This window comes from Urocampus carinirostris, chromosome 16 (assembly GCF_059441175.1).
Source record: "Urocampus carinirostris isolate Australia breed hairy pipefish chromosome 16, RoL_Ucar_1.0, whole genome shotgun sequence".
In the NCBI taxonomy this organism is placed as follows: Eukaryota; Metazoa; Chordata; class Actinopteri; order Syngnathiformes; family Syngnathidae; genus Urocampus; species Urocampus carinirostris.
In genome coordinates, this window is record NC_142364.1 from 2,854,577 (window position 1) to 2,878,035 (window position 23,459).

Consider the following 23,459-nt stretch of genomic DNA (forward strand, 5'->3'; position numbering starts at 1 on the left):
TCGAACTCAGCGTTTTGAAAAAGGCACAAAAAATCAAAACAAAACAAAGCAGGAACACATTCTTAAAAGGGGCGTGTTGTCCCGTTTTAAACCCCCAACTTCCTGTCACCCTTTGTCAGTCCGTCTGCAAACCTCAGCTCACGCTAGGCAAAACCTTTCGACCCTGACACTCTCCTGTCCCGATTCCCGTTTGATTACCGGCTCCGACCCCTTTTCTGAACCCGAGAACAATTTTGCTCCCCCGTCCCAGGCACAAAAAATCAAAAGAAAACAAAGCAGGAACCAATTACCGGAAAGGGGCGGGACTAAAAATCCTCAGGACTCCGTGTGAAATGGTCACATTTAATGGTTGAAACCTGTCATCGTATATACACAGCTATAAAAAAATGACCCCAGGTACAGGTAACGACATTCTACGGCTAATACATACATTATTATTATTATTCTTTTTTTAATTCTTCTTCTTCTTATTAAATAATAAACCTTTTCGTCCGATGTTAAAGTTACGTTTCATAGTTTTAAAAAAAATAGGGCCGGAAGTCGTGATCGATGCGAGATTAAAAAAAAAAATTCGGGAACAGAAAAAGGAAAAGTCCATTAGCCATGTTTTAGTTTGGTGATTACGAGAAAAAAACGGGAACGTCGTTAAAAGTCCCCTGGAGATATCCGGGTAGCTTGAGACGCCATGACATTAGAGATATATTTGTATTCATGTTTTTTTTTTCTTTACAATCATTATCCTGGCCAGCTCATGGAGGAAACGGTTCCGCCGGTTCGTCTTTCCGTTTTGTCCGTCTTTAGCGCCGCTCGCAATTTTTCAGGAAATCCTTTCGTGGTAGGGGCCGGGCAGGGACGTAGTCTTTGGCATGACGCTTTAGCTGTATGGGGCGGGGGCCGCCGTCGGGCGCATGCTGGAGTCGGGCTCGTCCCCAAATCCGGCGAAAAGGGAAACCGGGGAAAAAAAAAAAACCAGCGCCCCGAAAAAAGAAGAAGAAAACAAACGAAGCAGAAGGACGGAAATCTCCGAGGCCAGGAATTGCTGCAGGGAGGAGGGACAAAGTGGGCGTGGCCAGAGTCCTCTTGGCAAGTACGATGGACAGAAATGTTGAATGAACGGCATCCTTGTGCAAAAAAAGAAAACAAAGACCCCGCCCCCTTCCTCCTTTTCTTCTTCTCTTTTTCTTCTTGACGTCTAAAAGGGGGACAAAAAAGTTTGATTATTCCAGAATTACATTTATTTGCATGAGAAGATTTTGGAGTTACAGTAGACCCCCAGGATATGGTGTCCCCGCCATACGGTGTGGGATAACATGTTTTTTTCAACCCTTTTTAAGTTATTGGCTGAACTCCATCCCACAATGCCCTTCACTCTTCTTGCTCGGTTCAGGATTTCCACTGTATGTTTTGTACTCTATGTTTCCACTATGGGTGCTAAGGCTTGTTGTGATGCTAAAGACTAAGGAGATGATTTCTTCCTCATGCCATGAGGCTCTTTAACTCCACCCCACGGGGATGATTAAGTATCTATCTATCTATCTATCTATCTATCTAGACATCTATCTATCTTGACATCAATCTAGACATCTATCTATCTATCTGGACATCTACCTGTCTATCTATCTATCCATCTATCCCTCTAGACATCTATCTATCTAGACATCTACACATCTATCTATCTATCTATTTAGACATCTACACGTCTATCTATTTATCTAGACATCTATTTATCTTGACATCAATCTAGACATCTATCTATCTATCTGGACATCTACCTGTCTATCTATCTATCCATCTATCCCTCTAGACATCTATCTATCTAGACATCTATCTATCTATCTATCTATCTAGACATCGACACGTCTATCTATCTATCCATCTAGACATCTACACGTCTATCTATCTATCCATCTAGACATCTACCTATCTATCTATCTATCTAGACATCTATTTATCTTGACATCAATCTAGACATCTATCTATCTAGACATCTTTCTATCTAGACATCTATCCATCTACCTATCTATCAATCTATCTAGACATCTATCCATCTACCTATCTATCAATCTATCTACACATCTATCTATCTAGACATCTACACGTCTATCTATCTATCCATCTAGACATCTACCTATCTATCTATCTATCTAGACATCTATTTATCAAGACATCAATCTAGACATCTATCTATCTAGACATCTATCTATCTAGACATCTATTTATCAAGACATCAATCTAGACATCTATCTATTTAGACATCTATCTATCTAGACATCTATCCATCTACCTATCTATCTATCAATCTATCTAGACATATATCAATCTACCTAGACATCTATCAATCTACCTAGACATCTATCTATCTAGACATCAATCTAGACATCTATATCTATTTATCCACGGTATCTATCTACGGTATCTATCTATCTAGACATCTATCTATCTAGACATCTACACGTTTATCCATCTATCTATCTATCTTTGGTATCTATTTATGGTATCCATCTCCGGTATCTATCTATCTGGTATCTATCTATGGTATCCATCTGCGGTATCTATCTATCTACGGTATCTATCTATCTATGGTATCCATCTACGGTATCTATCTACGGTATCTATCTACAGTATCTATCTATCTACGGTATCAATCTATCCATCTATCTATCCTTTTACTCGAGTACCAGACTTCGGCACCTAATTGCAGACTTCAGGGCTCAAGTGTTCACTTTGGTGCTCCCTTTAAAGCTGCGCGTCCTTAAGTGCCAAAGTACACACTTGATTTGAGGAGCCGAGCCTAAAGTCAACTCAGAGCTTCACCCCGGCGCCGAAGGGTGAAGTCTGCAGTCGGGTTCGGGCTAGGTCAGACTTTTATAACCGCGGGTGAGGTCGGGCTGGACTTTTTAGTCCGGATCTTACCTCTACTTGCAGGAAAAGGGAGCGAGCAGGAATTTTTGGATATGCTCCATTGACGTAGGAGCGCACTCACCAGATAAGAAGCCGCAGCATCACGAGCAGAAGAGGCGAGAAGAAGGCAAAGCGAGAGGAGGCTCCGCCCACCGGAGGTTCGGCTTTGCGAGGCGCGTTGGAGGAAGGGATGGGCGAGGTCTTGGTCTCTGGATCGGCACACAAATACACACCTTTTCAAATCCCGAGGGAATTGATATCGGGCGCAGATGCCTAGACTGGACGCCAATCATCACGTTCGGGGCCGGGCCAGGCTTACCTCTCCCAAAATCCCCCCTCCCCTCTTTAAATTATCCACCTGTCTTTATTCTTTGTTTCATTTTCTTTATGTCGCGTGGTGGATTCAGTCCCTCTCTGTGCCGTGCGTCACAAAGTGTTTACTTTGATTTTATGTTTTGTTCACATACTTTTTTTGTGCGTGTTTGTGTACATTTTCATGCTTTATTTTGTAGATTTTTGTTTACCTACGTTTCAATGCTTTTTTATGTACATTTTTTTGTGCGTTTACAGAGATTTTATGTTTTGTTTACATACTTTTTTATGTGTGTTTACATAGATTTTATGTTTTTTTTACATACTTTTTTGTGTGTGTTTATGTACATTTTCATGCTTTATTTTGTAGATTTTTGTGTGTGTGTGTTTACATAGATTTTATGTTTTGTTTACATACTATTTTGTGCGTGTTTCTGTACATTTTTGTGCTTTATTATGTACATTTTTGTGTGTTTACATACATTTTCATGCTTTATCATGTAGATTTTTGTTTACCTGCGTTTCAGTGCTTTTTAATGTACATTTTTGTGTGTGTTTACATAGATTTTTCGTTTTGTTTACATACTTTTTTGTGTGTGTTTATGTACCGTATTTTCCGCACTATAGGGCGCAGCGGGTTATAGGGCGCACCCCCAAAAAATAGTTTTTGGTCCTATATCTTCCATAGATAAGGCGCACCAGATTATAAGGCGCTACAATGGGAACGTCGACAAAACAGTCAGATGGTTCAGTCCAACTTCTTACCCCCTTAACATTCCCAAAGCTTGCAAAGAAGCAAATACGTGTCGTAGACACGTGCGGACGCGGTGTCCGTACGATGTCACTTAAATGCGTCATTTCAAATATCATTCGGAAGGTTAAAGTCTTGGGATTCAAGAAATGCCAACCATTCCTTAGTTTCTATTTTCTTTTTCGCTCGCAACTTTACTGTGCATATGACAATAAACGCTTGGAATTGAGTTGAATTCACTCAACTCATCACAGCAACATCAAGATCGTTCTAAAACAAGAAACCGGGAAAATATAAAGTTCTCACGTTCAATAATGATACGCAATCATGGTCTTCTTACAACCGTGAGTGAAGTAAATCCAGGAGAGTAGAATATTTACAAATACAGACTAATAAAACATGTTTCTTTATGGCGTACTTTAGCAAGCTTGCTACGCCATTGCTAAACTCGGCCGATTGCAGGGTTTGTTTTGGCCATCTAGCCAATCCGAGGCTCCGAATAACTTCAGCCAATAGTGATCGATTCAATTGATGATTGACACATTGGTTAGCCAATGAAACGCCGGTATATAAATCCCAGCATACACCGCGGACTACTCCACGTTCGGGGGAAAATCGAGTCGGCGGCTGTTGCGTAAGTTGCGAGACCTTGCGAATTTAATATTGAGCCATATATAAGGCGCACTGTGTTATAAGGCGCATGGTCAGCTTTTGAAAAAAATGAAGACTTTTAGGTGCGCCTTATAGTGCGGAAAATACGGTACATTTTCGTGCTTTATTATGTAAAAAATTTTGTGTGTTTACATAGATTTTATGTTTTGTTTACATACTTTTTTTGTGTGTGTTTATGTACATTTCCATGCTTTATTATGTACATTTTTGTGTGCGTTTACATACATTTTCATGCTCTTTTATGTAGATTTGTCTTTACCTATGTTTGAGTGTGTGATACGTACACTTTTGTGCTTTTTAATGTATGTTTTTATGTGTGTTTACACAGATTTTATGTTTTGTTTACATACTTTTTGCGTGTTTATGTATATTTTTGTGCTTTATAATGTAGATTTATGTCATGATCAGTGATGCGGGGCACCTGATTGGCTGCTTCCTCTTTTTTAAATCCCCGCCTTCCTGTCAACACTCGTCAGATCGTTTGTGAACCTACGCTACATGCTAGGCAAACTTTTGTGATTCCTGACTCTATCCTGTCCCGTTTCCTGCCTGATACCTGTTGCTGACCTCTTTTCTGGACCCGTTTGTTTTTGCTCCTCTGTCCCGGCCATCGACCTGTTTTTTTTTCTCGCTCTCGACACGGAAGGGCCACTTCCGCGTTCCTGCTATCTGCTATCATCGGCTCGTGGATGCAAGTCCTTTTCCCCTTCTAAATAAAACTGAGTAAAACAAACGCAATTGGGTCCTGTCTCTGTTCCTGGTCCGTGACACATTTTTGTGCGTGTTTACGTACGTTTTTGTGTGTGTTTACATACTTTTTGTGTGTGATTACGTACATTTCCATGCTCTATTAGGTAGATTTTTGTGTGTTTGCGTATGTTTTTGTTTGTGTTTATGTACATGCTGATTGTTATTTTACTATTTTGTGTACTGTTTATTTTTGTTGCAAAAGCAGGATGAATCTGTTACTGTCGAAGGGCAATAAATATGACAAGGTTCTATAAAACAAGTAGCTCCCTGTTCTTGTATTTAGAACAAAATAAAATCTTTGAGAAGTAGTGAGTATTAATAACTAATTGCTTTTTTAAAGTAACATGCGCAACACGTTTTAGCAATTACATTGAAGCCAACTCAATTCAAGTCAATATTGCCATATGCTCTCGATGCACTGTAATATATTGTTGCAGTTTTCACCATCCGGAGGAAGGAATTAAAGTCACAGTAACACGTTTTCGTCGGTGTCAGATTGACAACCCGGGAGAAGAATTCCGTTCCCGTTGTATGGTTTGAAGTGAAGAACATCAAAGCAAAATCAACAAAAACCCCTCCCGCTTGCTTTTTGTCCCGGCTGATATTTTATTTATGGGTGGTTTTTCGCTGACAAGGCCACCGAGGACGGAATCGATCACGTAAGAAGTCGTCGAGAGGCCGGACAAGGACGCGGGGAGGCTAACAAGCATCCCGAGAGTGATCAATACGCGGGGCGGGGGAGCCAGAGAGAGATCACGACATCCGCCGGAGTACACGACAACGTGAGGGAAATCACGATGGCCGTCTCGAAAGCCAAAGCGAGTGTGTCTTGTTTGGGAGTCTGACAGAAGGCCACCATTTTTTCCCCTCCTTTCCTGCAGTTTAGTGAGCATATTTGAGGTTAGAGATTGCAGTACTGGGATTGGCCGAGAGGGGGCACTGTGACTCTGGGAAAGCTGGCTTGGGGGAGAGAGAGGGAGATGGAGACGATTCAGCCAAGTCGTTTATTCTTACTTTCGATTATCCCTCCTTCTTTTTAATTCCATTTTTCATGCACTCTTTCTTTACAATCTCTCTATCCATCCATCCATCCATCTCTCTCTCTCTCTTCATCCATCCATCATTTATCGATCTTTACTTTCAATTTTTTACCATGTATTCATCTTCTTTTTAATTCCCAACCCATCTATCAATCCATCCGTCCTTTTTTCCCCTCCTTTATCTTTCATTTCTTTATTGCATTTCTTCCTGTTGTTCCATCTATCTTTACTTAAAATTGTTCATCCATCCATTCATTTTTCTTCCTTCCTTCTGTTTTACTTCCTTCTTTTTTATTTGGTTTCTTTCTTCCTTCCCATACTTTTTCTTCCTTCCCTTTTTCTTTCAGTTCCTTCCTTCCTTTCCCTTTTCCCTTCATTCTATGTTATCCCTTTCTATAATTTTTCTTCCTTCCTTTATCTTTCATTTCCTTCCTTTACTTTTTTCTTCCTACTTTTTTTTCATCCTTCCAATACATTTTCTTACTTCCGTCTTTTTTTTTTTAACTTTTGGTTTCTTTATTTCTTCCCTTTTTCTTTCAGTTTCTTCCTTCCTTTTTTTCTTTTGGTTTATTGATTCTGTCTTTCCTATACCTTTTCTTCCTTCCTTCCTTTTTTTCTTCCTACCTATACTTTTTCCCCCCTTCCTTACGAAACTTTTTTCCTGCTTTCCTTTTTTCCTCCCTCCCTTCCTGTACTTTTTTCCTCCTTTCGATAATTATTCCTCCCTTTCTTCCTAAAGTTTTTTCTCAATTCCTATACTTTTTCCTTCCTTCCTTTTTTCTTTCGGTTTCCTTTTTTGGTTTCTTTCTTCCTTCCTTCTTTTTATCTTTCAGTTCCTTCCTTTCTACCTTTTATCTTTCAGTTTATTCATTTCTTCCTATTTTTCTTTTGGTTTATTCCCTCTGTCCTTCCTATGCTCTTTCTTCCTTCCTTTTTTTCTTCCTACATATACTTTTTCCTCCCTTCCTTCCTATACTTTTTTCCTCCCTTCCTTCTTTCCTGCCTTTTTTATTCCTATCCATAATTTTTCTTTCCTCCCTTTCTATACTTTTTCCCCCTTCCTTTGTTTTCCTTCCTTCCATTTTTTCCTCAGTTCCTTCTTTTTTTCTTCACTCCCTTCCTTCCTTTCTTTACCTTTTCTTACTTCCTACCTTTTATTTCATCCTTCCAATACCTTTTCTTCCCTCCCTCTTTTTTACTTTTGGTTTCTTTCTTACCGTTCCTTCCTTCCTTCACTTTTTCTTTCGTTTTTTTTTCTACTGTCCTATCCTATACTTTTTCTTCCTTCCTTCCTTTTTTGTTTCGGTTTCTTTCTTTTGGTCTTTTCTTCCTTCTTTGCTTTTTTCTTTCTGTTCATTCCTTTTTTTCTTTCGGTTTATTCCTTCTGTCCCACCCTATACTTTTTCTTCCTTCCTTCCTTTTTTCTTTCTGTTCCTTCCTTCCTACCTATACTTTTTCTTCCTTCCTTCCTTCCTTTTTTCTTTCTGTTCCTTCCTTCCTTCATTTACTTTTCCTCCCTTCCTTTACTTCTCCTCCCTTCCTTTTTTTCTTCTCTTCCGTCCTTCCTTTTTTCTTTCTGATCCTTCCTTCCTTCCTTCCTATACTTTTCCTCCCTTCCTTTCTTTTTTTTTTTCTGTTCCTATTTTTTCTTTTTGGGTTCCTTCCTTCCGTCCTTGCTCTACTTACGGGTAAGGTACTCCGGGTCGGCGGCGGAGGTGGTCTGAACGGGTTCCTCCATCCAGGGGGTGGCGTGGACCGCCACGCTCCAGTCGCTCCAGGTGCCGATCTCCGTGTCTTTGGCCGCCACCTGTTTGGACCAATCGGAAGAGGAGGGGGCGTGGTCAATGGGGGCGTGGTCAATTGGGGCGTTTCTTTACCTCCCCCGGTACATACAGAATATATCATGTTGGGGGTGTCAAATTCGTTTTTACAGGGGGCCACATCATCTCATGGGGGCCAGACATTTAAGAGAAAGAGAAAAAGAGAGGGAGAGAAATAAAAGGGAGACAGGGAGAAAGATTAAGAAAGAGAAGGAGAGAGAAATAGAGTGCACAATAGAGAGAAAATGGAGAAAACATGAGAGAGGAAGAGAAAGAAAGAGAGAAGAAATAGAAAAAACTGATGGAAAAAGAGATAGGGTAAGAAAGAGAAATAGAACAACAGAGAGACAAAAAAAGAAAGAAAGAGAGATAAAAGAGAAGGAACCGTAAGAAAAAAGGATGGAAGGAAGAAAAAGTATAGGAAGGACAGAAGGAATAAACTAAAACTGAAAGAAATCCACTCTCAAGTTTAAGAATTAGTTTTATTCTTAATTCTCTGATGGTCGCCTCACTTTCTTTGCATCCACCAGCTACTCCACTCAGCCAGCTCAAGTCACAACAAATGTCAATGAACTATTAATAAGGATGCTATCAAAGCAAGAAACACATCTACGAGGATGACAATACACTCATGTTTCATTCTTGACGCCTCGCCTTCTTCTGCATCCAGCAGCTACTCCACTGGGCCAGCTCATGTCACGTCATACCAAAAGTCAATAAAATTCTTCCTTTCCATGTATATATTTTTCCGAATGTTATTTAATTATATTTACTAATATTAAAAATATTATACAAGAGTATCACTTACTTTATATTATTAATAAGGAGTCTGTTTAAGCAAAACATCTAAGGTAACCTCTTTTTTGTGTTTATTATTATTTGCCAAATAATAAAATCAACTTTATTCTAATTAAAAAAATATCTGATTATTCGACTAACAGTTTTAATAGTTTATAAAAATAGTCCCTAGCCCAAAAGTCAAGTTTGAGAACTGCATCCACCAGCTACTCCACTTGGCCAGCTCAAATCTTTCCATTACATGTATATTTTTTTCGAATGTTATTCGATGATATTCACTTATTACACATAAGTAGCACTTAGTTTATACAATTTTGTTATTTATATATTTGATCTGGTGAGTTCAAAAGTGGTTAGCTATGCATTACTCTCAGACGGGATCTATACCCCCAAGGGTATACAGTATCATAATAGTATAATATGAGTCTACGGGGAAAGACTCAGAGAAAAAAACTACCTGGATGATGTATTCCTTCCCGGCGTAGGCATCGGTGATGGTGTGCGAAGTGCTCTCTGAGAGTTCCACCTGAAAAATATACAACTGGGGTCAGAATCCATTCCCTGGAGGACTATTATCCCCGGACACGTTTTTCCATCAGAGTGGAGCATCTCCACACAAGATACAATCTCCGCAAGAGCGTCTCTGTTTCCAGCAGTAACTCGACAAACGGACACGATGAGCGATACTATTTTGGTGAACTGGGGTCAGAATCCATTCCCTTGTGGACCATTATCCCCGGACACGTTTTTCCAGCAGAGTGGAGCATCTTCACACGGATACAATCCCTGCAATAGCGTCTCTGTTTCCAGGGGTCTTAAACTCAATTGTCTTGGGGCCCCACCGGAAGTAGGGTCTCGGTGAGACCAGCAAAAAATTCCAGTGAAACCAATCCACTGGTTTCAAATATTTCCTAAGATTGAAAAACATTGAGAATCAAAATAAATCACTTTCAAATCATTAGATCCATTATCTACTAGCGTTGCACTTAAAGGGACAGTGTGTGTTATTCAGTGCCTCCTAGTGGTCAAGTCATGTTTATTTGTTTGGCCCTTAATCACAAAGAGTCTCAAAGGGCTTTACATACTGTTGAAACATTTTAAGACAAAAACCCACAGAACCAACTGTAAACACCCAAAACTCCAGCAACGCACCGAGAGATAAGAAATGAATAATCACATGGAGAATTTTTTTTTGAATACTTGAGAAATTTTGATTTATTTCACATAACATGAGCATCACCAAGAGGTTCTAAGATTGAGAAACAGAGAGAATCAAAATAAATCAGTTTCTAATAATGAGATCCATTATCCACTAGAGTTGCACTTAAAGGGACAGTGTGTGTTATTCAGTGCCTCCTAGTGGTCAAGTCGTGTTTATTTGTGACGCCCTTAATCACAAAGAGTCTCAAAGGGCTGTAAAAACTGTTGAAACACTTGATGACAAAAACCCACAGAACCAACTGTAAACACCCAAAACTCCAGCAAAGCACCTAGAGGTAAAAAATGAATTATCACATGAAGGTGAATTTTTTTGGGATACTCGAAAATAATTCTATTTATTTCACATAACATGAGCATCACCTAGAGGTTCTAAGATTGAAAAACAGAGAATCAAAATAAATCAATTTCTAATAATGAGATCCATTATCCACTAGGGTTGCACTTAAAGGGACAGTGTGTGTTATTCGGTGCCTCCTAGTGGTCAAGTCATGTTTATTTGTTCGGCCCTTAATCACAAAGAGTCTCAAAGGGCTGTACATACTGTTGAAACACTTTATGACAAAAACCCACAGAACAAACTGTAAACACCCCAAAACTCCAGCCAAGCACCTAGAGGTAGCTGTCATAATTTTGAGCCATCTTGCTTCTGCGGGTGGCCAAAAACTAAAAGCGTTGGGAAAGGCCAGGCAACGAAAATGAGGAGAAACATGGTTCCAATTGGTTACTTTGAGTCGCCGTAGTTTTTATTTCTCCTTGTGTGTTTTAGCACTCGTCTTTGTCTGCCTGACGTAATAGGGCCACATCTAGTGGTTGAATAAAATACATTGTATTTTTAACTTTCCTACAAAGGCGAGGGCCTTCAATTTTCACCTATATGATTTAAAGTAGGAAAGATGACCGAAAAGGAGTCTGACTCGCCTCTGTAAAATTCAAATCACGTTCAAGCCGATATGTTCTTAATGACATCATTTTTTATTTTATAGCGAAATTTACGCATATAAAATGGACAACTTGATCATTTTTCTAGACTGTTCTAGACAAATTTGTAATTAACTCGTTCAATGCCAGATATTTATCGTAAATAGGAAGAACGGGTGCCAGCCACTTTCGGCCATTTTGACTCATTATTGAAGGCAGAGAATTTAGTTCTGTAGCTATATTGGCATTGAAAATTTCAAAATAAAGCTTGATCTGTCATGTTTTATTAGAAAAATGAACGTTTCTAGATTTTCTCTTTCTTTAGTAAGCAACAGTTGAGCACTTCTTGAAAATACTCTGAAAAATAGCTTTCTAGAACAGGATGCATGATTATTACAATGATGTGATCACACGATTTCCGTCACCATGACGATTGCGTTCTTGCCGACGTGCACGAAACGTCATTCCTCTCTTATATTCGCTTTTCTCACCACTCTGCTTCAGCCCGCCCTCACAGTTCAAACACTGGATACAGGAAGCAACAGTAGGAAGTGGGGGCTTTCTCGATGTGTCAACAAAGATCTGATCAAAGCCACTCTTGCCATGTCATGGTGTGTTATCATACTGAAATCATTCCCAGAGGCTTGATACCTACTTACTTTTTGTGATAGTTTTTTGGAACAAAACAAAAAAAACATATATTTTTACGTTTTGGCACTCAAAAAGCAAACGTCCATATTAAAGGAGTTTATACATTTGACTATAAAGGATTTTATACGATTGACTACAAGTTACATGTATTGAGTTTAATGTAATAAAGATATTCACTGTGTGTGCTTTAGTTCAATGTACAAGGTCAGGGCAGGCTGTGTGAAATGATGTTTTTTCCAGGACTTTTGATAACAGGATGCCTGGGTGTGCTGACGCAGGACGACCAGAGATTGTTGGGCACAAAACAACTGCCTTGGCACGGCCATGGGAGGAGCCGACACGCCATCATGCAGGGAGAAGTTAACCAATAAGAGAAAGCTAAAGTGAGCTGCAGATGACACATAGCCAATAGAGGAATAGTAGGATGTCTTTGCTTTTGTTTGTTGAAATGTATAAATGATCCTGGGCAACATGTAAAATGCAAAATGCACACGATATTCGTTTTATTTACTGTTGTACTGCGGCTAATGTGTCTCTTCTTGGTGTTCAGGGATAAAAATGTTGACTTAATTTGACTTTATTATCTATATTCCTGACTCTAAAAAACGGGCAGAGGTTTGGTTTTATTTTTATTTTTTAGTACAATTCTAGATGTTCAATCAAAGCTGGATTTTTCAATGCAACCCCTTTTCTCGTGTTTATTATTATTAGCCACATAATGAAATCAACTTTATTCTAATAAAAAACAAAATAAAAAAAATATCCGATGATTCGACTAATTGTTTACAAAAATAGTCCATAGCCCAAAAGTCAAGTTTGAGAATCAGTTTCATTCTTGATTCGCCTTGCCTTCTTCTGCATCCACCAGCTACACCACTTGGCCAGCTCAAATCTTTTCCTTTATATGTATATTTTTTCTGAATGTTATTGAATGATATTAACGTCTATAAAAATAGTCCTTAGTACTAAAGTGGTGGGCCCTCAGGGCCCGCAAGGCATTCTCTGCTGGCCTAAAAAATATCAGAATTGTGTGAAGCTAATCAATTTTGTCCTTGAATACTTATCGAATAATTCCAAATCGTCCGTCGACACTTCCACCCTGGTCTCGCTGCTTTCAGATGTGCGCTTTCATATTTAACAATTTAACCAAACACGATCCAGCCATTACTTGTTGCCGGGGTTGGACATCTGCCTGAGGCCTTCACAATCAGTTATGCAGGCCCTGAGGCATAACACAGTGGGGATGAAGCTATCGGTTTAGCCAATCAGCTTTTGATTTCACAGACTGGGGTCTTCTAGCACAGTGTTTTACAACGTTTTTGAGCCAAGGCACACTTTTTTTTTTTTAAAACTATTTTTTTTTTCCTGTGAAAATTATTTTAAAATATTTCCACTGAATTGACAGTATAACGTTGTTGTGGTCACCACGGTTGAGAAAATAATAAAGGTTATTCATTTTGGTTAAAAAAGTCTGTAATATGGGATTTCACTATATTTTTAACCTGTTGTTGAAGTTTTGTTTTATTTTATTCTTATTTTTTCCCCAGAAAAATAGCAAAAATACTTCGAATAAGCAAAAAAGTACTATGAGTGGATTTAAAAATGTTTTACGAGATCTAACATTTTCTGTTTGGTAGAATCAGAAAATGGATCTGCAAGATTTTTATTTTATTTGATTGTTTTGGGGGCAGCACGGTGGCGCAGTGGTAAGCGCGTGTGCGGCAGTTCTGAGGTCATGATATTGAACCTCCTGTGCGGAGTTTGCATGTTCTCCCCGTGCTTGCGTGGGTTTCCTCCAGGCACTCCGGTTTCCTCCCACATTCTAAAAACATGCATGTCAGGTTGATTGGGCGATCCAAACGAGTGAGTTGTCTGTCTCTGTGTGCCCTGTGATTGGTTGGCAACCAGTTCAGGGTGTCCCCTACCCAATTCTCTAACATGGCTGGGATGGGCTCCAGTACCCCCGTGACCAATGTTCCCTGTCATTTTCCTTACCGGTCTGAGCGTTGACACAAAGTTGGTGAGCGACGCTTGAAACAACTGTGAGCAACAGCAATCCCAAGTGTGGCAACTAAGTCATTATCAAATATGTCCAAAACTTGACATTTTGCTGAGTTTCCGGCAATGCAAAATTATTTTTCTCTTTTGAATGAATTGACTCATGTACGATTGCAAAGGTTGTACGGCCTTACAATTCTTTCACAAGATATCCATTTCTTTTTTTTTCCTGGTATCTTTTGTCGCATAATACTAACATTTTTGGAGGCTTATTTAGTCGGTTGCACAATACACAACTTTATTTAATCACATTTTTGAGTGGAAGTGCAATATTGGCAACAAGATTCACTTGATATAATTGGAAATTTTTTGAATGCAACACAAACTTTTTCTTCTTTTTTCTGTGTTTTTTTTCTCCTTTTTTTTTAATTCCTTTAAAAAAATCTCAATGTGTTTATTTTTTCCTAGCTGTTACTTTTTTCTTTTTGTTCTCTATTTACTTTTTTCCTTTGTTTCTTTCTTTTCTTTTTTCTGTTTTTTTCCAGAAATTTTTCCTTTTTTTCTCTTTCTTTTATTTCTTTTTTTCTCAGCTTTTCACTACTTTTTCATTTTGGTATTTTTTTCTTTTTTGTTCTATTCCCCCCTTTCTTCAAGTCATTTTGTGCATCATTTTACATCATATTTGGTTATGTTGGGATTAAAGAAGCAAAAACAACCCGAAGAGCCGTTTAGGACCCGAAAGAGCCGGTTGCTTTTAGTGAGCTGAGCCGAAGAAGCCGGTTCTCCACTAACTTTACTCAACTTCGTTCTACTTCGACTTGACTTCAAAATACCGCATTTAGGACACAACGTCAGGGGAACCCGTGTATTTTGACCTTCATGCACTGTAACTTTGACTTAAGTCGCTTCTTAATTAGTAATTTTGAGCCCTGATTTTTGTGCGCCGGCTAGATTTTCTTGTGCGCTGAGAATGTGCTTAGAGGGAACACTGCCCGTGACCCTACTGAGGATAAGCGGTGCAGATAATGGATGGATGGAGTTGGATTGAGTCTGACGTAGCACTACCGAAAGCTTAGGTTTGATATGCACGCCGCTGGAGGATGACCTGGGGGGAGGGGATGAGTTTGTGGTTTCCACGGCAACCGCCGAGACGACAACATCGTCGCTTTCCCCGTTTCCGAATCCGGCGGGGGAAAAATACGGCCGCGTCATCAACCGGGAAACGGCGATTTACGAGCGGCGGCTGGAAGTCGCCATGACAGCTCTTTCCTTCTACCTTTAGCGCCGGCCGTAAATTAGGGCCCGGGCCCGGCAATTCCACCTTTAATGTTTTATGGTGGTTATATTAGCCGGGCTGTGCGGGATAGCGCAGTTTTATTGAGTGCTTGTTTATTTACGACACGCCTCGCGTCATTACCCGGCGCGTCAATCAAGCCGGCGTGATTCGGGCGCCGTTCCCAGTTGATATTTTTCCCAGTGATCGAGAGATTTTACCGCCAAGTGGAAAAGTTGCCGTTCGGGCGGAAAGCTTCCGCTGGAATTCTTGGAAGAGCTTACGAAAAAAACGGTAGATAGGATCATTTTTTTCGGGATGTTGAAAAATATCCAGATTTTGTAGATGGATAGATGTCTGGATAGATGTCTGGATGGATGTCTGGATGGATGGATGTCTAGATAGATGTCTAGAAAGATAGGTAGATGTCTAGATAAATGTCTAAATAGATGTCTAGATGGATAGACAGATAGATGGATAGATAGATAGATAGAGGTCTAGAAAATAGATACATGTCTAGCAAATAGATAAATATCTAGATAGATGGATAGATATCTAGATAAATAGATGTCGAATCAGATAGATAGATGTCAAGATAGATAGATGTCTAGATAGATAGTTGTCTAGATGGATAGATAGAGGTCTAGAAAATAGATAAATGTCTAGATAGATAGATGTCTAGATAAATAAATGTCTGGATAGATAGATAGACATAAATGTCTAGATCGATAGATGTCTAGATGGATATATGTCTAGATAGATAGACAGATAGATGGACAGATAGATGGATAGATAGATAGAGGTCTAGAAAATAGATACATGTCTAGCAAATAGATAAATATCTAGATAGATATCTAGATAAATAGATGTCTAATCAGATAGATAGCGATAGATAGATGTCAAGATAGATAGATGTCCAGATAGATAGTTGTCTAGATGGATAGATAGAGGTCTAGAAAATAGATAAATGTCTAGATAGATAGATAGATGTCTAGATAAATAAATGTCTGGATAGATAGATATAGAGATAGATAGACATAAATGTCTAGATGGATAGATGTCTAGATGGATAGATGTCTAGATAGATAAACAGATAGATGGACAGATAGATGGATAGATGGATAGATAGAGGTCTAGAAAATAGATACATGTCTAGCAAATAGATAAATATCTAGATAGATGGATAGATATCTAGATAAATAGATGTCTAATCAGATAGATAGCGATAGATAGATGTCAAGATAGATAGATGTCCAGATAGATAGTTGTTTAGATGGATAGAAAGAGGTCTAGAAAATAAAGAAATAGATAGATAGATGTCTAGATAAATACATGTCTGGATAGATAGATATAAATAGAGATAGATAGACATAAATGTCTAGATTGATAGATGTCTAGATGGACAGATAGAGGTCTAGAAAATAGATACTGTCTAGATAGATAGATGGACATCTAGATAAATACATGTCTAGATAGATAGATATAGATAGATAGAGATAGATGTCTAGATAGATGTCTAGAGAGATAGATGGATAGATGTCTAGATAGATAGATAGATAGATGTCTAGATAGATAGATAGAGGTCTAGATAAAAAATGTCTAGATAGATAGATAGAGATAGATGTCTGGATAGATGGTTCCCTGATTTTTTTTAAACCCCCAAGAGGAAGCTGTCAGACCGTCTGCGAACATATGCTTTCAGCTAAGCAAGCTCTGTACCTTCCGACAATCTCCTGCCCTCTTTTCTCCTGCCTGATACCTGTTGCCGACCTGTTTCCGGACCCGTTTCTGCCCTGCTCCTCCGTCCCGGCCATCAACCTGTTTTGCCCTGTCTCCTGCCTGATACTTGTTGCCGACCTTTTTTCTGGACTATAGAGCATATTATTTCATGAAAAGTTTATGTTTTAGTACAAAACAATACAGGTTACTTATACAAGCCTTTAACACACTTCTATAAACCTCAAACATACAAAATATAGCACTGAATCAACTTACGAACAAATTCATCTTATGAACGATCATCCGTAACCTTGTTCGTAAGTAGGGCAGCGTCGTTACTATACAGTACACATTTATTTAAGAACTTTTTATCCTTTCGACCAAAACCAGCTCTCTTGGGGACAGTTCAGCCAATCAGAAAGCAATACATGGTGAAAAAATCCATTACTCCATTTGCTACAGTATTGCAAAAGCGACAATTCATTTGCAATCCCCTTACAATTGAGCAATCTGAGATTGATTACTTTTGCCTTCATGTGCCGTGATTGAGAGAACTTCTTTACAGAATAATCAAAACACAACAATTAGATAACTTTGCTTCTACTGTAACACTTTGAAATACTTTGCCTTTTTTTTAAAGTAATCCATTAGCTCATATATCACAAGAGACGATTTATTTACGATATAATTACCATCCAGCCGTCTGAGATCGATTACTTGTGCCTACATTTGCCGAACAAGTAGAGCGGGAGATCTTTCTTACAAAATACAAACAGTAAAACAAAAAGTATGCAAAGGAGATAAAACATTTTTTACTTATGGGATTTTTTTCTCTGTGTTTTTTAAGTAAAAAGTTTATAAAAACGGATAAATAATTGATAAACATGACGAGTCAATTCATTTGACCTCAATCTCCAGATTTAACCGTAAATCACCGTACCTCATAAAAGCTGGACTAATTAAAACAATAAGCTAACTTGGCTTTCATTGTAACACTCTAAAAAACTTGATTTAATTTTATTTTTATTAATCTGTTTGCTCGTATATCACAAAAGAGACAATTTATTTACGATGGCATTATGATCCAAACATCTGGCATCGATTACGTGTGTCTTCATGCGCCGAAAGGGCCCAGCTTAATAATCAATGTCACCTCACTGATGTTTTGACCCCTTTTTTCTTTTCTTCTTTTTTCAAAAAACGGACCATGAAAACAGGGAAATATAATCAGAGAAATAAATATATTATTATAGGATTTCCTCCGAACTTAGAAGGAGTTTATACAAAAGTTTTTGTCTTTTATTGAACTAGCCCGACCGCTAATATTAACCGGAAATCGCATCGCACCACCGTAAATCACACAATAAGCGAAACACATGCAATCTTTTTATAATTTTGGTTGAATTATAATCCTCAATCTTATAAAATGAATCACAAAAAGTATTTTTACCTCTTTGGAGTGGCAAATGAATGGAGATGCTAGCAGTAAAGTTGCCACCGAATTACGATATCAAGCTTGCTTACATTACACTGCATAAAGACCGGACATAGGATGTAAAAATAAAAGCATTTACTTCAAAACCGGAAGTAGTATTTTCAAAGTTTCTTACAGTTTTACAATGCTCGTAAAGTCATTTTTTAATCACTCAAACATTAAAATCCACTCAGAAGTACATTACAATAAAAACGAGCTCTTAATCTGCAGAGGGAAACACACACACACACACACACTGCACTTAACATTAAAAACTCACGCAGTTTCTGCATTTCAAAATAAAACGTACAATGTGAAATCTTTAAAAATAATAACAACAGTAACCATGTTGTTATTTTCACAACCTAAAATAATTTTAATACATTATCACATCTTACAATACCTTCACCCTTTTCTACAGCCTCTGTCTTGATGTGAGTAAATAGGTGCCATGTTGTTTGTTAGGTTTATTATTAATTAATAAGGGGAATAGCAATCATCAATATAAGGGGAGCAATAAGAGGTATGCTAAATTGTTCGTAAAATATACTTGTGAGATTTTTTTTTTTTTTCCAAAAAGTATTAAAAAAGGACAAAAATGACTAAAACGTTATACTGTAATTACTTACAAAATTATATGAAACTAATACTCGGCAATTGATTTTTAAATATTATTTTTCTTATTTTAATGTACATAAATTCTTCTACTTCCCATTAGTATGTTTCTCATGTGAGCTCCTTTCTCAAGGTTTCTCCATTTTCCTCATGTTGAGGTTTTTGAGTTTTTCCTTACCCTCATTTCGGTTTTAGATCAGGGGATGGTGTCATAATAGTCTAGGTTTGCAATAATCTGTGGTTTGTGCAGCCCTTTGAGACTCTTTGTGATTAAGGGCCAAACGAATAAACAGGACTTGATTTAAGGTTTTTGAGTTTTTCCTTGCACTCATGTAGGTTTTAGATCAGGGTATGGTGTCATAATAGTCTGTAGTTTGCAATAGTCTGTGTAGCCCTTTGAGACTCCTTGTGAGCAAGGGCGTCACAATTTTAACACGACTGGACATGACATGTATTTGAGTTTTTCCTTGCCATCATGTCGGTTTTAAATCAGGGCATGGTGTCCATAATAGTCTGTAGTTTGCAATAGTCTGCAGTCTGTGCAGCCCTTTGAGACTCTTTGTGTTTAAGGGCGTCCCAAATAAACATGACTTGACTTGAGGTTTTTGAGGTTTTTCCTTGCCCTCATGTCGGTTTTAGATCAGGGGATGGGTGTCATAATGGTCCGTGGTTTGCAATAGTCTGTGGTCTGTGCAGCCATTTGAGACTCTGTGGTTAAGGGCGTCACAAATTAACATGACTTGACTTGACTTTCCTCATGCTAATGTTTTTGAGTTTTACTTTGCCCTCATGTAGGTTTTAGATCAGGGGATGGGGTCATAATAGTCTATAGTTTGCTATAATCTGTGGTGTGCACAGCCCTTTGAGACTCCTTGTGTTTAAGGGCGTCACACATAAACATGACTAGACTTGACTTTCCTCATGCTAAGGTTCTTGAGTTTTCCCTTGCCCTCATGTAGGTGTTAGATCAGGGGATTCTGTCATAATAGTCTGTGGTTTGCAATAATCTGTGGTCTGTGCAGCCCTTTAAGACTATCCCTTCTCAATGTTTCTTAATTTTCCTCATGTTGAGGTTTTTGAGTTTTCCCTTGCCCTCATGTAGGTGTTAGATCAGGGGATGGTGTCATAATAGTCTGTGGTTTGCAATAGTCTGTGGTCAGTTTAGCCCTTTGAGACTCTTTGTGATTAAGGGCGTCACAAATACACTTGACTTGACATTGTATGAGGAAGTTCATAGAGCGTGAAGAAACAAATAATCAATCTCAGATGGCCAGGATATTTTGGAGATTGCAGATAAATCGTGATTCGAGTGATAAATGAGCGATCGGATAATACGAAATCACAAAATAAACAATTAAAAGCGGCCTCGATTCGAGGCGCTGTCGTCATTTACGGTCAGCGGCGGCATTTGCATGCGTGTTTGTTTGCTTTTGGCTCGCGTCTTGACAAGGAAAAATAATTAAAAATAAACGCAGGGGGGAAAAAATGCTGAATTTCTTTTGCCGATGCCAAAAGAAATGATTTAGTTTGATTTCGCAAGCAGACGAGAAACATACGAGGCCCACAGCTGCAACCAAAATGACAACGGCGGACAATATCGGAAAGCGTTCTCGCTCTGGTTTCGATTGATCTGGTCTGAAAACGATAAACACATTTAATAGTAAATAAGATTTAAGACAAAATATTAGGAAAATAAAGATTTTTTTTCATGAATTCATCTCATCTCATCTCATTAGCCAAGCCACTTATCCTCAGTAGGGTCGCGGGGGTGCTGGAGCCCATCCCAGCAATCATCGAGCAGTGGGCAGGGGACACCCTGAACTGGTTGCCAGCCAATCGCAGGGCACACTGGGACAGACAACTCACTCGCTCATTCACACCTAGGGACAATTTGGACCAGCCAATTCACCTGAAATGCATGTTTTTGGAATGTGGGAGGAAACCGGAGTGCCCGAAGGAAACCCACGCAAGCACAGGGAGAACATACAAACTCCGCACAGGAAGTCTGGAGCTGGATTCGAACCCACGCAGGAAGTTCCTAAGACATGAACTGTGCCGCACATGCGCTAACCACTGCGCTGCCGTGCTGCCCTTCATGAATTCAATGTATTTTAATGTTTTTTCTGGATCCAATTATAAGACGACTTTCTATGTATATGTATATATTCCCTCATTATATATATTATATATTTATTATTATCATTAATTCCATATACAGATGCTCCCTTACTTACGAACATTTGACTTACGAAAAAAGGTAGATACGAACATTTTTTTTCAGGATGTCGAAAAATATCCGGACATTGCCGTGAGTTAGATTTTCTATTGTGTGCACCTTTTTCCGAGTGCTGTAGTACTTCTTTCTGCCACCACCGCCGTGTGGCGCTGTGAGAGCTCACCCAGCATCCACCCCGAAGAAGAAATTTGCTTCCTCTTCCTAGTTCGTTTGGAAACATTCTATACTTCTTCTTCTTCTTCTTATAATAATAAGAATAATTCTTCGTATTATATATTTTTTAACACAAGGATACTGCTGGAAGTGTGAATTTTCCCACAGGGATGAATAAAGTATCTGTCTATCTATCTGTATAGAGATCTATCTATCTATCTATCTATCTATCTATCGATCAAAAAATCTATCTACTGCATCTCCAGCGCGGTAAGAACGTTAACATTTTTTGACGGACTGAGGAGATCATTTCTTCCTCATGCCATGAGGCTCTTTAATTCCAGCCGGGGGAGTGAAAGCCCACATTAAACCACACCCCCACATTGCATATTACCGTATATTTATTACAGTGTTTATTTTCCGTACCACTGTTTAAATACGCTATAGCAAACGTTATATTGGGTATTTTTGTATTCTCTATCTTTTATTTTATTATTTTATTTTTCAACACACAGATACTGCTGGAAGTGTCAATTTCCCTATGGGGATGAAGAAAGTATCTATCTATCTTTATTGTTTAATATATTCGTTCAATATAGTGGCGCAAAGTGTAAAGAGGCGAGCCGTTTTATTTGAAACGAAAGTGGAATAAGAAAGCTTGATGCGGTTGAGAAAATGGTCGGAATGGTCGCTTTTTTTCGGCCACTTTTTACCACGGAGGAGGAAGTCGCCAAACTCTTGAAGCCTATCTTCCAAAAGTAAGTTAAACTCAACTTCATTTAATTTTAAAGAGAGGGTTGGGTAGGGTTATTTTAACTTGATTACTTTCAATTACTTTTGGATTACTCCATTACCAAATATGCTAATAAAAGACAAAAGAAACTAAATACGAATAAAATGACTCCATTTTGTGCAGGCTTGGCAAAAATGATGTTGGCAAGCTGGATTTATTTTCATTTTGTTTCTGTCGCATTTTATGTTAGTTTTGCCGGAGATCAAAGCCAGGAGAGAAAGCTTACCACGTGTTGTGAGTCATCATTTAGTAGATAGATAGATAGATATTTCATTCATCCCCGTAGGGAAAGTCACATTTCCAGCAGTATCCTTGAGTTAAAAAATAAAATAAAAGCTATAGAAGACAAAAATACCCAATATAACGTTTTGCTATAGAGTACTTAAATAATGACACTGTAATAAATAGAGGGTAATATGCAAATGTGGGGGGTTGGGGTTTCATGTGGGCTTTTACTCCCCTGGGTGGAGTTAAAGAGCCTCATGGCATGAGGGAGAAATGAACACCTCAGTCATGTAAAATAAGTACTAGTTTTGTGATATAAAAGAAATACAAGTTTTCTTATTGTTTGTATCAATATTGTATATGTTTTTGGGTGTGTGGGTGAACCACTAGGGGTCACTAAAAACAACACAGCGTCCCTTTAAATCGGGAAAGTAACACAACCACGTTTCTTATCCTGCTTCGGTTTCACTCCCATGAGCTCATGGGAGAAATCTTTAAACAAACTGGAAGGTTTCCCTCGCAAATAATCATCTTATCTGATGTCGATGCCGACTGCTTTCCCCACCCCCCCCCGGCTCCTCCCGCCCTTGCTTTGTTTGCAAAAAACAAGGCCGGACTTGATGCGGCCGAGCCTGCCGCTCTATTTACAAGCTTAATTTATTTAGCGGAATGCACTAAAGGCAGCCTTGGCATCTGCGGCCATTACGGGACACGCCCCCGTGCACACGCTCAATCGGCTAGCGTTAAGCTAGCCGCTCGTGTTTACGCCTCGCTCAAGCGGCGGAACCGTATCGCCTTTTAGCTTTTTAGAGCCGGTGTGGATATTTACATCGAAAGGTCTCGAACATAAACCAGGGGGGATTTCGAGAACAGGCACTATAAGTCAGGACGGGACCCTGAGGGGGGCGAAATGAAATAAAAAAAAATGGACGAAATAAAAGGTGATTATGTGCTGGATTTTTTTGGACTATAAGCCGCACCTCAAAACCCCAAATCGGCCAGGAATTTGAGAATACACCTTATAACATACCGATAAATGCATAGATACAATCGAATGATACTGCATACGGTAACTGTTTTGCCTTTGAGAAACAGAGTGGTCGTAGAGTGCCCTCTTGTGGTCCACATGTTAAGTGAAT

General features: G+C 38.8%; 1 protein-coding gene across 1 annotated transcript in view; it reads right to left on the reverse strand.

Moving 5' to 3' along the window:
• Positions 1 to 322: 322 nt before the first annotated feature.
• The window catches only part of cntfr (ciliary neurotrophic factor receptor), a 291,539-nt gene continuing 268,402 nt past the window's right edge, over positions 323 to 23,459 (reverse strand). Inside the window, exons 8-11 of the mRNA XM_088319978.1 lie at positions 9,502 to 9,570; positions 8,113 to 8,233; positions 2,984 to 3,110; positions 323 to 1,192 (exon numbers count right to left, since the gene is read on the reverse strand). Of these exons, the coding sequence (XP_088176104.1) occupies position 1,192; positions 2,984 to 3,110; positions 8,113 to 8,233; positions 9,502 to 9,570 (318 nt within the window). The 3' untranslated portion in view covers positions 323 to 1,191. The remainder of the gene's footprint in view (positions 1,193 to 2,983; positions 3,111 to 8,112; positions 8,234 to 9,501; positions 9,571 to 23,459) is intronic.